At 35.8% G+C, this 14,247-nt stretch overlaps 1 protein-coding gene across 4 annotated transcripts in view; it reads left to right on the forward strand.

The window, feature by feature from the left end:
• Positions 1 to 463: 463 nt before the first annotated feature.
• NUP35 (nucleoporin 35) overlaps positions 464 to 14,247 on the forward strand; it is a 37,578-nt gene continuing 23,794 nt past the window's right edge. The window contains exons 1-5 of one of the 4 annotated variants that reach the window (XM_007115858.4): positions 473 to 558; positions 2,427 to 2,532; positions 3,649 to 3,819; positions 5,602 to 5,729; positions 8,242 to 8,302. In XM_007115858.4, the coding sequence (XP_007115920.1) occupies positions 3,660 to 3,819; positions 5,602 to 5,729; positions 8,242 to 8,302 (349 nt within the window). In that variant the 5' untranslated portion in view covers positions 473 to 558; positions 2,427 to 2,532; positions 3,649 to 3,659. Of the gene's footprint in view, positions 559 to 829; positions 1,093 to 2,426; positions 2,533 to 3,648; positions 3,820 to 5,601; positions 5,730 to 8,241; positions 8,303 to 14,247 lie in introns of those variants that run through there. The other 3 variants (XM_007115856.4, XM_007115857.4, XM_007115855.2) reach the window with 3 other exon arrangements.

Genomic DNA, 14,247 nt, shown 5'->3' on the forward strand with positions numbered 1-14,247 from the left:
CTATATAACACAAAATTTTAAAAAATGGCATAGAGATGGTAGAAAATATGTTTTGAGAACTGAGTTTCATGCAACTAAGGCCGGAAATCTACATTGGAAAGCGGCACCATCTGTTTCTTCAGGCCAACTTTTCCAGGTGGTACTTGGAAAAGCTGACGGCTGACAGAGCACTGGGTAAACTCACGCTAATTATGAAATCACGAGTAAAATAACTTGTGCTTCTATAAAACTCAAGCACCAAAAAATCAGGAGGCTCACAAGGTGAGCATAAGAATTCCCAGAACCGCACTTTCCACATTGTTTTATCACCCTACCAGTAAAAACCCTCTCGGAAATGTTGCGTCTCGGAGAAGACTGTTTTCCCATTCCAAAATGGCGGCTCCGGAGCCACAACTTAGGTATAGCGCATGTCCGGAAGTTACGCAACCCCACAAGGCAGCGCGCCCCTACCCGTGGGGAGAATTTCCGCCATTTTTGAAAATCGGGGAGGTCCGGTGCTAAGTGTCTCCGCTGCTGCGATGGCAGCGTTTGCCGTGGAACCCCAGGTGCCCACGTTAGGTGAGTAAAAAACTGCTTTTCCTCCCTAGCAGTGCGATGCACACCGTAATCTTGGAAGCGGGCAAGCCTGAAAGGCAGTAGTCATAGGGCTCTCGTCTGCTAATTTCAGTCGCAGAGGGGCAGCCTCTGGCTCGCACCCAACTTCTTAGTCCGCCCCCTACTCGAGGAGTCTCCACCCAGCCGCTACCAAGGCGGCTCCGGGAAAATGCGGGCCGCGAGGACGGCGAAGAAACGGCGGTCTTGTGGTGACTAAGCTGTTTTGTGCCCCCATACGCCGGAGCCAGACCTATCCATACCTGGGACTTCGCCAGCGCGGGAGACTCGATGCTAGGTTCCGGGATCCGGGGAAGCGTTGGTGGGAAGGAACTCACCTGTGAACACCTGGGTGGGCAGTGCCCTGGAGTGTGGTTACCTTTCACCGCTGTTTGGTCACCTAGGCTTCTAGTTCCTGTTTGATTCCTTCCTTCTCCCGGGCTTTGCAGACGAAATCTGTTTTTAATGGAAGCTTGAATCGTGCGACATTTAATTAACCAGGTGTGATGGCAGGCATTGAGATATTAGCCTTAATAGGAGGCCAGGAGTTCGCTCGATTTCCCCCGCCTTTATTTTGGGAAAATGACTAAGTATTGTAGGAGGTCTTTTCCTCTAATCGGTCACGTCATGATTTTTTTAAAAAAATTCATTGCCATTATTTAATGGGGGGTCATTGCCGAGATGTGTTGTCTTCAGAAAATCTTGCCAAGTTAGCAGGATGTCGATTTTGTGTGTGTGTGTGTGTGTGTCTGCTGAGTTTTGGGATTTGTGAGAACCGTTGAATATCTTAGAACAGAAAATAAATCGTCTACTGTCATAGGGATGTATTTGAAAGTTCTGTTACAACTTTCTGAGTTTGAAAGGAGAGCAAGCAGGATATGTATTTGTAGAATGAGTTTTATTAGAGTTGAAGGATATATAATGCTTATGTTTTGTGCAAAATAAGTTTCTTTTGAGAATAGAGTAACTTGTTTTAGCATTAGTTATAAAAAACTAAACGTATAATATCAGCAGAGATACTCAGCTACATTTAAAGTTGGTCTAGGTATTATGTCTTGTATTATTTTAGAGGTCAAAAAACTTTTCATTTCCAGTTCCAAAGTTTCCTACTCAACAAAAACATTTTGGAGTGTGTGTTTTTTTTGGTTACGAATATGAATAAATCTCTCGTCAGAAATCTGACATTAGTTGTATTGTTCAAGTCCACATATTGCAGATATTCCAGACGAGGAATAAACATTTTCCCAGCACCTAATGGTACAGTAAAACTAATGGTTACTTCAGCAAACAATGCTAGCTGAGTAAGACACCGTACTTAACATGTTAGGAGTGCAAGACTGAAATGGAATTTAAGACTTGCCAGATCCATTGGTATAGCTCTCTAAGTGAAAGGGTTGGGTGGTAAGTGACAGTTCAGTTAAGAGCCCTTTGTGCCCTCCTCACTCTGTTGCTTTCTACTGTATCACTATATACATTCGGATGTGTCAGAAATTTTCTTGACTTCATTATTACTATACTTGCCATATATGTATTTTTTTTCTTTTGGGGCTGGGAGAGTGAAGGTAGTTGGTGGTACCTAAAGCTTTGTAATACATTTATTACTATGGGTTTATAAATATATGTTCATAATATGCTTTTGTTTAGATTTTTGGTTTGATTTTAGTGGTATGTTCTTTGGAAATATGTAATAGTACTGTGGTAACATCGTAACTAGCAATTTGAAGTAATTACATTGTAATATAGCTCTTCACACCTTATTTCAGTATTTGCTTTATTCTTTTCCTGAATTTCTTTTCCTTTTTCCTTTTTTATGTGTTTGCATTGTTAATATCTAGGTCTACTATGATTAGAAATAAGAGGAAGAGTAAATAATTGACAGCATTTGGATAGCAAGAAACACATTTTTGAGGCTGTTTAGAAGTTAAGGAATAGTTAATAAAGGTAATATAAATAACATACCAAATGTTTGACCTTTCTGGGTGCCATGAATGACATTCAGGCTTGTCAGATAGTTGAAAAATTAAATTTTCATAAGCAGAAATTGCAAATTCTACATGTACACATCAGTCCCTCAGTTTTGGCTATTGTAAGATACTATTAGAATAATAACTAATATTTGGTGAATATTACTGTATATTAAGCACTTGAGATAAGTGCTTTACTTGCTGTAAGTCTAATCAAAGCTCTGTGGGTGGGTGCTACAGTTATGTCCATTTTGCTGAGACTGGAACTGAGGTCTCTTAACTCCAGAGCCCATGTTTTCCTTACTGGGCTATTTTGTTCTGAAATTAGAGGAAGTTATAGCTTCCTTATTTTCATAGTTGGAGTAATAATAATACCTACCCTATAAATTGTGAAAAATAATTTTGAATTGATGATTGTGAAGTATCAGTTCTTAAATTGGTTTTATGTTAGGGAGACTTTTATTGGTTATTCCTAACTTTAAAATGAATGGTTTTAAAAATGACCCTAAACATAACCTTTCCAAATCTTTTCAATATAATTCTTAATTGGTATGCTAATCATCACATTATTTCATATGTGCTTTAATGTGTGCATGATTACACTTTTATTACAAAAATGACTGACAGTTGTTTATGGGAAAAGAAAAATGGGACATACAGCATGCTAAACCTATTGTGTTTGATTTGTTTAGACTTTGTGTAACTAGTGCACCTTGTTCTTGTTTTCGGTTGTTACACAGTAGACGCTGATCCAGAAATGGAAAGAAGTTATTCTGTATATATTAGGGATTTTTCTTTTTTTAGATAATCTAAATTGTTAAAATTTAAAAGTAAGTGTTGATTCTTAAATCTATGAAGTAATGTAAACAAAAACAGCTGTCAAATATTATTTGGTTAATACAAAATGTTTCACATTTTTCTAGAAATAATTTTTATTGGTTTTTAAAATAATAAAATTAACTATGGTTCTGTAATACTTAACAGTTTTGATTAAATTCTCAAAATTGTTTATGCTGGATTCTTGCATCTTTTTGTTAGATATTGTTACATTAAAGTCCTTTCTTTGTATTATTTTATTTTCTGATTCATTTAGGATCCGAACCAATGATGCTGGGTTCACCCACGTCTCCAAAGCCAGGGGTTAATGCCCAGTTCCTACCTGGATTTTTAATGGGGGATTTGCCAGCTCCAGTGACTCCACAACCTCGATCAATTAGTGGCCCTTCAGTAGGAGTAATGGAAATGAGATCACCTTTACTTGCAGGTAGGTAAATTGCTTAAAATAGTTTTATAGTACTATCAATACATGTACAAGAATTTAAAAAAGTGTAGTGGTGCAGCATTCACCCTCAAACCACATTTATTTAAAAAAATTAAGCAGTGTCTCTATTTTTTATTTTAAGATTATTGGAATAGAGGTGTAAGCAATATAAGTTACTATAATTCCAAGAACCACTCACTAAAAATATGCATACTACATTTTATTCAATCTAAGATGCCATTGATTGTAAAACTCACCATTATTTTAAGTACCACTAAGAAAGAAAACACTAAATATGATAGAACACCATTTGCCAATTTTTGTAAATTATCCCTGTTTCAGAGATGTTAAAGTGTGTGTGGGTGGGGGGAGGGGAAGATGGTCGTTTAACTTCAGCTGAATTCAATTTAAATAATTCATCTTAAATATAATAATAGCAAATAGTCAAAAGAAGTGTAATTTGAAAATATGTAGATATGAATTCTACTTCTAGTCATGGTGAATTAAGAGTCTCACTTATAGTGTGTTTAGTGAAAGGACTTACTCCACAAACTATGATTTGCAGTTGCCCGCACAAAATGTTATGTAAAGGAAACGTATCTTTTACAGGACTCTTTTAGCAAACAAATATTGTAAAAGATAACTTGAAAGTTTTGACTGTGAGTAGTGAGAGCTACAAAAATGGTTGAATTCCAAATGTGAGCTAATATCCTTTTAATAGATGTTTAAATGAAAATTCTTCTTACTTTAATTGTCCTTAGGTATTATTTCGGTTAAAGTGGTTTATTATCTTTTTTTTTCTTTTTTTTTAGGATTGATCAGGGAGAATTATAAGTTATATTTGAAGTGATTCACTTAAGAACGTTACTCTGGACAGATTTTTGTTTTTTTACATATTTCAAGTGTATTATTTTATTACTGTAGCTACCATATAGTAAGTGTTTATGAGCCAGGCAGTATGCTAAGCATTTTATATGTTATTTTCATTCTTTTATCAGTCTTAAAGGGTAGTTAGTAGTATCCTCCAAAAGAGGAAACTGAGGCTAAATGCAGTATAGAACTTGCTGAAGCTCACTGGTTATGACAGCAGGAGGTTAAAGCCCAGGTCAGTCTTGTTCTATAGCCTGTGCTCTAATCTAAATACCTTATGCCGTACTGTCTAGGCTCAGACATTAGTCTTACAGAGGGCCTGGACTGCTTCGCTGCTTGGCATTGTTGATTCTCTGACTTAACGAAGATCCCTTTGTATCCCCCAAGTTGGTCGTTTTCCTGTATGTTTATTATGTACTTAAATATATTTCTACTGTGAGAAACACGAATAGGAATTTGACAGTCAAATTCCACATTAGGAGATTATATTCAAGTGTATACAAACTGGAGCTGTTTAATACCTACTTTCAAGTGAGAAATAGGATCAAGTTTTGTATTGAAATGTTAAGCGTCTTGTAGAGAAAACAAAAGTTGCATGTGTTTACTAAAAACTAAAATTTCTATTTACTTATTCTGGAACCTTTTATTCAAAGTGCAGTCTATGGATCACCAACATTGGCATCACTGGGAGCTTGTTAGAAATTCATAACCTCAGGCTCCATCTCACATGATCTGAGACATAACCTGAATTTTAACAAGATGCCCAGGTGTTTCTTCTGTGTATTAAGATTTGAGAAGTGCTGGGAGACAGGAGTTTAAGTCATTATTTTAAAAATATTAGTTTAAAAGATCTTACCAAAAAGATGGAGGATTTCTTTATTTTCTCACCTGTCTATATTTTTTGTACATTGTTAGGGGGGTCACCACCACAGCCAGTTGTACCAGCTCATAAAGATAAAAGTGGAGCTCCACCAGTTAGAAGTATATATGATGACATTTCCAGCCCAGGACTTGGATCAACACCTTTAACTTCAAGAAGACAGGTGATATACATATCCTCATTCATGACCATACATATCTTTATTTCATGTTTTTATGTGGTTATACAGGGAGGGTCAGTAATTTGAAGTGTTTGCCTGAGGTCTGTTTTAGTGTAACTCTATGCACAGAACAAGCATTAGGGACAGTTATCCTAGAGTCTAATTAAATTGTGTTTATCATGAAATGTACTTAAAAATGTAATAGAACTTAGATAATTTTCTCGTATAGATAATTCTGTGGTTTTTAAAGGTGTGCCTATTCACCTGTCCATGCCCCCAACCTCCTTAATAAACATGTAGAAATGATTATCATTTAAATTGTTCATTGTTTAAAAAGTTCAATATACATAATTTTGTGAAAGAACAATTGAAGATTCAGTGTTTATCCAGATCTAAGGCACCTTGTAATGATTTGAGGTCTTTATTTTAGGGATGGTTTTATTAATATAAGACCAATATCCTTTTAGAGCTGTGTTCACTGTTTACTTATTTTACTGAAAACGCTTCCTCCTGCATGTTTATGAGCTGATGGTTTAGTGTGTTCCTGGTGTTGGTGTTCTGATGGTGATGTTAAGTTTTGGTTGGTGTAGATGTAGGTGTTCTGATGGTGTTATTTTCAGTCAGGTTATACAAGGTAGAGATTCTCTGTTTTAATGGTACTGATAGCACAAAAAAGTAGGTAATACTTATGAAGTACCTACAGTGCTCACGGCCTGATCTTATAATTTCTCATGTATTGTCTCATTTAATCCTCACAATGAATCTGTGAGGTACCTCTTACGAGCTTTATTTTATCATTGAGGAAACTAGGACACCGAAAGCCTAAGTAATTTGTCAAGGGTAAGGCAGCTAGTCTAGCAGAGCCAGATTTTAAATCTAGCAATCTTGAATCTAGAGCCAGTGTTTACAAGAGCAATGTTCTGCTAATACATACTACTGTGATTACTCTTGATTGTCAGTTGAAAGGTAGTGTGGATTTTTCTTTTAAGTAGTAAGTTTAGTAGCTTTTATAGTCAACTTTTCTCTCCTATTACTATTATGCCTAGAAGGATATATAAACAAAGTGTATCAGCTAAACTGGTAAGTTCTTTGTATAACGACATTTCTGCTCTTTGATTTGGAGAAATATTTTATGGCCTTTCCCTAAATCAAATATAGCATATTTGTTGGCAAGTTTAAGAAAAGTAGAAAAATCTTTCAGTAAATTTTGATTATAGGCTTGATATGCATGGCATACTAGGCCTGTTTGTCAAGCAAGGCAAAATTAATTCATTGTGTTAAACAGATTACTTTCTTTTTCCAACACTTCTACACGTGCCCTCCTGTCGAGTGTAGTAGCTACTAGCCAAGTGTGGCTGTTGACACTTGAAATGTGGCTAGTCCTATACTGAATTGAGATATACATGCATACTATAAAATTAACAACTACTTGTGTGGCTTGTGTTATATGTGGACAGTGGTGTTATAAACTTAACTATGTCCAGAATATTCTGGTCTGGAGTATTTTTCTAAAGGTTGATAGATAAATGTGATGTTTAGTTTGATATGAGGATCTCTGGCTTATAAGTTTATGCCAGTTTTTATTACTTCTCTCATAATACATGAAAAGAAAGGTAGTTTATAGTTACTGCTATGTTCAAAATGTTTAAAAATCTTGTGGGTCATAATTTGTAGAGAAAGTTTTTGATTTGAAAGTTGTTAAGAATATTATTAAAGTCCAAATTAGTTTTGCTGCCTGACACTTTGGTCAACCTCTCTCTAATCAGGAAAAAAGTTATTAAGAATTGAACAATACATTTTGTATCCCTCCTAACAATCTCTCAGCATTTGGTCTGGTTGCTGGATAATAGCCAGATTTTAGATTTTCTTAGTTTAGTCAGAATCTGTTAAAAAAATTTCTCTCTATATGTTTACTTCTAGAGAAAGAGTCTGTTTCTCATTCTGGATTAGATATTTCTGTTTTTGTTTATAGAAGGACTTTTAACTACTTTAATCTCTAATTTTCTCACATTTAAAGGGATTAGTCTTTGTTACTTTCTACTAGTAAAGGCAGAGATGTACTGTCTTTTACTGTGTAGACTGATTTGAATCTATAGTATTTCATGGTTTGTAAATGTCAATTTAGAAATATAGTTTTGCCATCTTTCTATTTTTCAATGTGAACTTGATGATTTGAGGAATCACCATTATCTCTGTTATTTCAAATATTGTATCTTAGGAACTAAAAACAAATAGCAGTGTTACTGTGTACTAAAAATAATGTCTTTTTATCTAATGCAACTTTTCTTATATTAAACATATAATATGCTAACAAGTCTGGCATTTAGATTAATACTGTTCAGCTTAAAAAAAAAAAAACTTAGAGAGTACTCTTCAATTGTGAGCTAATAGGCATTTCCAATACCTGGTAGACATTCAGTTGTCTGTTGAATGTAGTTTTTTAATACTTATTGTGTTTGTGTTATAGTTAGAACTTTGCATTTTTACTTTAACACTTTCTTCTGTTTTCACGTAGGCAAACATTTCAGTAATGCAGAGTCCTCTTGTCGGAGTTATGACAACTACTCCTGGAACAGGTAAGCAATGCCTTTTAACACCAATGACTATTCTTTACTCTTTGAATAAAGATAATATAAGACCTTTGTTGGTCATTGCCAAAATTTTGTCTTTTATATTTCAAACTTGGAGACTTTCTCAAATGTCAATAACTTCCTTCAGCAAGGAAATATTTATTTGTATATTATTCTTTTCTGAACTTATAGATAAGATGTGATATTTTACTGAAAAATATTAAAAATTTTAAAAATTATGTATTTAATAGTGTCTCCTGAATTGTTAAAAACTGTAATTTTAAAAAAAGTAGTTGCAATTGAGAAGAAGAATACGGAGACTGAATAATAAAGATGTTTTGAGAGATATTAGTGCATAGCTATAAATCTAAATGTCATTGACTACAAACAGCCACTGATTATATCTCATTTTTCTTTAAGATTAATGGTTTTTTTAAATCACGGTTAGCATCATCATAAGCACAGCTCTTCTAACATATTTATATATTTATAATCTATCAAATGTTCATTCAGTAAATATTTGAGCATGTAACCAAGTATCAGGCCTTGGGAAACTGAACAAAATAGATAATCTTTGCCTTTATGGAGCTTACATTTATTTATAGAATTCACATTTATAAGTAAAATAGTTTGTTAGAAGGTAATGTATTTTATGGAGGAAAATTAAGCAGCACAGGGAAGTAGGGAGTGAGGGCTTATATTAACTAAGGTAGTGTATTAGTTTTCTTTTGCTGCCATAACATATTACCACAAACTTAAAAGTGGTTTAACAGTTCAGTGTACTGTTTTACAGTTCTGGAGGTGAGAAATCTGCACTGGGTCTCAATGGGCTAAAATCAGGGCATTGGTAGGCTGTCTTAATTTATGGAGGCTGTAGGGAAGAATCTGTTTTCTGCCTTTTCCATCTTCTAGAGGCTGCCCACATTTGTTTGTGGTCCCCTTCCTCCATCTTTAAAGCCAGCAACATTGTATCTCTGACCATTCTTCTGCAGTCAAGTCTCCCTCTCTCTCTTTTAAGGACTCTTGTGAATACTTGGAGCCCTTCTGGATAATCCAGGATAATCTCCCTATTTTAAGGTCAGCTGATTAGCAATTTTAACATCTGCAACGTTAATTCTCCTTTGCCATGTAATGTAACACTCCCAGGTTCCAGGGATAAGGACATGGACATCTGGGGGTGAGGGGAAGCATTATTCTGCTTACTACAAATAGTTATAGGAAAAGTAACATTTGCTTAAAAACATTTAGGGCAAGTTGGCTAAACAGAGGAAATAGCAAATACAAAGGCACTGAGGTGGGATTGTGTCTGGGGTGTTCAAACAAGTATAAAGAAGTTACTGTGAAATGGAGTGAGTGAGGGGGTGAATAATAGATGAGGTCAGAGAGGTAATGTGGGCTGATGCAACAAGGCCTTGTAGGTCATTGTAATAGTCTGTCTTTACCCAGAAAAGGTGGAAAAAAATAGGATGAGACTGGTCCTCTGATGTGAATAGACTTTGAAATAAGGAACAGGGTGGAAGCAAGGAGACCATACAGTTGGCTACTGCATTAGTCCAGGTGAGAGATGGTGGTGGCTTAGACATAAAGGAAGGCAGGAAAGGAGGAACAACAGCAAAAACAGACGGAACAAAAGAAACAATAGCAAGACAGTAGGTTTAAATGAACCAAATGGACAATTATATAAAACGAAATGTGCTAAACACTCCTGTTTAAAGGCAAGATGGTAACAAAAGTAATATCCAATGACAAGTTAGATCTTTTTATCCTGCAAATACTGATTTCTTCAAGCAGTTTGAGTCATCATGGCAGTGTTCTTAAAGTCTAGATTTCTACTACTGGTTTGTTCAAGGCTATTTCTATTATGTTCCTCAAGTTTCTTCCAGCCTCCACCCACTGCCCTATTCGAAAGTCATTTCCACACTTTTAGGTATTTGTTACAGCCCTTTTGGTACCAAGATCTGTATTAGTTTTAAATTGTTGCCATAACAAATTACCACAAACTTAGTGGCTTAAAACAACACACATTTATTGCATCATAGTTTCTAAAGGTCAGATGTCTGGGCACAGCTTGGTTCTTTGCTTTAGAGGTCAGGTGTTAGCAGGGCTCTGTTCTTTTCTGGAAGCTCTGTGAATGAATCTGCATCCAGGTCGTTGGCCAAATTCAGTTCCATGTCGTTGTAGGAATGAGGTCTCTGTTTCTTTGCTGGCTGTCACCTGAAGGTTGTTTTCAGCTTCTAGAGGCTGCCCTCATTCCTTGGCTTATGGTTCCCCTTCTGTCTTCAAAGACAGCAGTGACAGATCAAGTCCTTTTCTATGATTTGAATCTCTCTGATCTCTCTCTTCTGTTGTATCTCTGATTTGACTTTTCTGCTATCTGCTGCTGTTAAGAGCTCATTTGATTACTTTGGACTCAACTGGAATAATCCAGGGTAATTCTTTTAAGATCAGCTGATAAATAACCTAATTCTGTCTGTAAAGTCCCTTCACAGCAATACCTGGATTAGAGTTTGATTGAATTACCAATCAATCAAACCAGGGGACAGAAGATTTGGGGTGATGTCTTTAGATTTCTGTCTGCCATATATATATAATGGTGAAAAATCTAGGATGTCACCTCTGTCTCAGTTACATACTTGAGGTGAAATGTTCTAGGGGAATTAGTTCAGGTTTTAACAATCCTAATTTGATCAAATAGGCAGATGACAGTGCTTTATTATGTGATAATGCTTTGCTACGTGACTATTTGTTATAATATTGACTATTTGGTTGAGTCAGTAAGTGATCCCAGAGACACTGAAGATGCAAAAGCACATAATGTTAACTAATGTATTTTATGCTTTAAAGGATCTCTTAGTTGCCTGCAAAGCATGCATTGTAATATTGTGATTGCTGTCAAGTGGAAGAGTACAGGATTAAAGTTAATTAAACCTCCTTTTGTTAATTTATTTTTTCTAATTCTGTAACTTCTATGAGGTTCTTGTAATTTTAGAAATCATATGTGAAAATGTAAGAACTATGATAGGAAAAGATACCTGTCATAAATTGGCCACTGGGAGCCACTGCTGCTTCTTATTTGAGTTTAAGGAATTTATGTAAGGTCTTAATTGGGCATAAGTGAAAAAGAATACTTTCTTTTTTTTAAGAATACTTTTGAAAAGATGTGATAGACATGAGTACTGTCATGCATGGTCAATACTAAAGAAGACATGGAAAAAAGGAGTTGAGAAAATTGAGGTGGAAGATGAAGACTTTTCACTTAGAGCTATTTTTTAAAAAATTTTAATTTAATTAAATTTATTTATTTATTTATTTATTTATGGCTGTGTTGGGTCTTTGTTTCTGTGCGAGGGCTTTCTCTAGTTGTGGTGAGCGGGGGCCATTCTTCATCGCAGTGCGCGGGCCTCTCACTGTCTCGGTCTCTCTTGTGGAGCACAAGCTCCAGACGCGCAGGCTCAGTAGTTGTGGCTCATGGGCCTAGTTGCTCTGCGGCATGTGGGATCTTCCCAGACCAGGGCTCGAACCCGTGCCCCCTGCATTGGCAGGCAGATTCTCAACCACTGTGCCACCAGGGAAGCCCTAGGGCTATTTTTTAAACTCTTACTTTAGTGTTAAATAAATGAAAATTTCTTGTATGATTTGTAAATTTTAACTTTCTGAGATTGGCACCTTTTATAAGGAGACATCACAGGATTTAATGGCATGAATTGCTATTTTATGCTTAGGTCTTTGTATCCAAAGGTGACTTTGGTTAGTTTATATTTCTGAAACTGAGATTAAAAATCTCTTTTAGAATCTTATTTCTGGTGTAGAAAAACCTTGGTCATATATAACAAAGTGGGAAATCTAGATTAAAGAATTTCAAAAACTTTTTTGAACCATTATTGCCGCTGATAAACAATACTGAATGTTTGCCCTCTCTGATAAACAATACTGAATGTTTGCCCTCTCTTTCCCCATCCTCACCCCTCAATTTTCTTCTGCTACTATTTAAATATTCCTCTACTTTTCATCCTATTTTTATTAAAAAAAATTTATTTTTATTCTTTTCTTTAGGTTTTTTTTTTTTAACATCTTTACTGGAGTATAATTGCTTTACAATGTTGTATTAGTTTCTGCTGTATAACAGAGTGAATCAGCTATACGTATACATATATCGCCATATCCCTCCCTATTGCGTCTCCCTCCCATCCTCCCTATCCCAGCCCACTAGGTGGTCACAAAGCACTGAGCCGATCTCCCTGTGCGATGCAGCTGCTTCCCACTAGGTATCTATTTTACATTTGGTAGTGTATATATGTCAGTGCCACTCTCTCACTTCATCCCAGCTTACCCTCCCCCACCCCCGTGTCCTCAAATCCATGCTCTATGTCTGCATCTCTATTCCAGTCCTGCCCCTAGGTTCATCAGAAACATTTTTCTTGTGTGTGTAGATTCCATATATATGTGTTAGCGTACGGTATTTGTTTTTCTCTTTCTGATTTACTTCACTCTGTATGACAGACTGTAGGTCCATCCACCTCACTACAAATAACTCAATTTCGTTTCTTTTTATGGCTGAGTAATATTCCATCGTACATATGTGCCATATCTTCTTTATCCACTCATCTGTTGATGGACACTTAGGTTGCTTCCATGTCCTGGCTATTGGAAACGGTGCTGCAATGAACATTGTGGTACATGTCTCTTTTTGAATTATGGTTTTCTCAGGGTATATGCCCAGTAGTGAGATTGCTGGGGCATATGGTAGTTCTATTTTTAGTTTTTTAAGGACTTTGGAGAAAAGTCTATTTAGATCTTCTGCCCATCTTTGGACTGGGTTGTTTGTTTTTTTGATATTGAGCTGCATGAGCTGCTTGTATATTTTGGAGGTTAATCCTTTGTCAGTTGCTTCCTTTGCAGATATTTTCTCCCATTCTGAGGGTTGTCTTTTTGTCTTATTTTTAGTTTCCTTTGCTCTGCAAAAGCTTTTAAGTTTCATTAAGTCCCATTTGTTTATTTTTGTTTTTATTTCCATTTCTCTAGGAGTTGGGTCAAAAAGGATCTTGCTGTGATTTATGTCAAAGAGTGTTCTTCCTATGTTTTCCTCTAAGAGTTTTATGTGTCTGGCCTTACATTTAGGTCTTTAATCCATTTTGAGTTTATTTTTGTGTATGGTGTTAGGGCGTGTTCTCATTTCATTCTTTTACATGTAGCTGTCCAGTTTTCCCAGCACCAATTATTGAAGAGGCTGTCTTTTCTCCATTGTATATTCTTGCCTCCTTTATCAAAGATAAGGTGACCATATGTGTGTGGGTTTATCTCTGGGCTTTCTATCCTGTTCCATTGATCTGTATTTCTATTTTTGTGCCAGTACCATACTGCTTGATTACTGTAGCTTTGTAGTATAGTCTGAAGTCCGGGAGCCTGATTCCTCCAGCTCCGTTTTTCTTTCTCAAGATTGATTTGGATATTCGGGGTCTTTTGTGTTTCCATACAAATTGTGAAATTTTTGTTCTGGTTCTGTAAAAAAATGCCATTGGTAGTTTGATAGGGATTGCCCTGAATCTGTAGATTGCTTTGGGTAGTATACTCATTTTCACAATGTTGATTCTTCCAGTCCAAGAACATGGTATATCTCTCCATCTGTTTGTATCATCTTTAATTTCTTTCATCAGTGTCTTATAGATTTCTGCAAACAGGTCTTTTGTCTCCTTAGGTAGAGTTATTCCTAGGTATTTTATTCTTTTTCTTGCAATGGTAGATGGGAGTGTTTCCTTAATTTTTCTTTCAGATTTTTCATCATTAGTGTATAGGAATGTAAGAGATTTCTGTGCATTGATTTTGTTTCCTGCAACTTTACCAAATTCATTGATTAGCTCTAGTAGTTTTCTAGTAGCATATTTAGGATTCGCTATGTATAGTATCATGTCACCTGCAAACAGTGACAGCTTTACTTCTTTTCTGATTTGGAC

Source organism: Physeter macrocephalus, chromosome 2 (genome assembly GCF_002837175.3).
Source record: "Physeter macrocephalus isolate SW-GA chromosome 2, ASM283717v5, whole genome shotgun sequence".
Lineage (NCBI taxonomy): Eukaryota > Metazoa > Chordata > Mammalia > Artiodactyla > Physeteridae > Physeter > Physeter macrocephalus.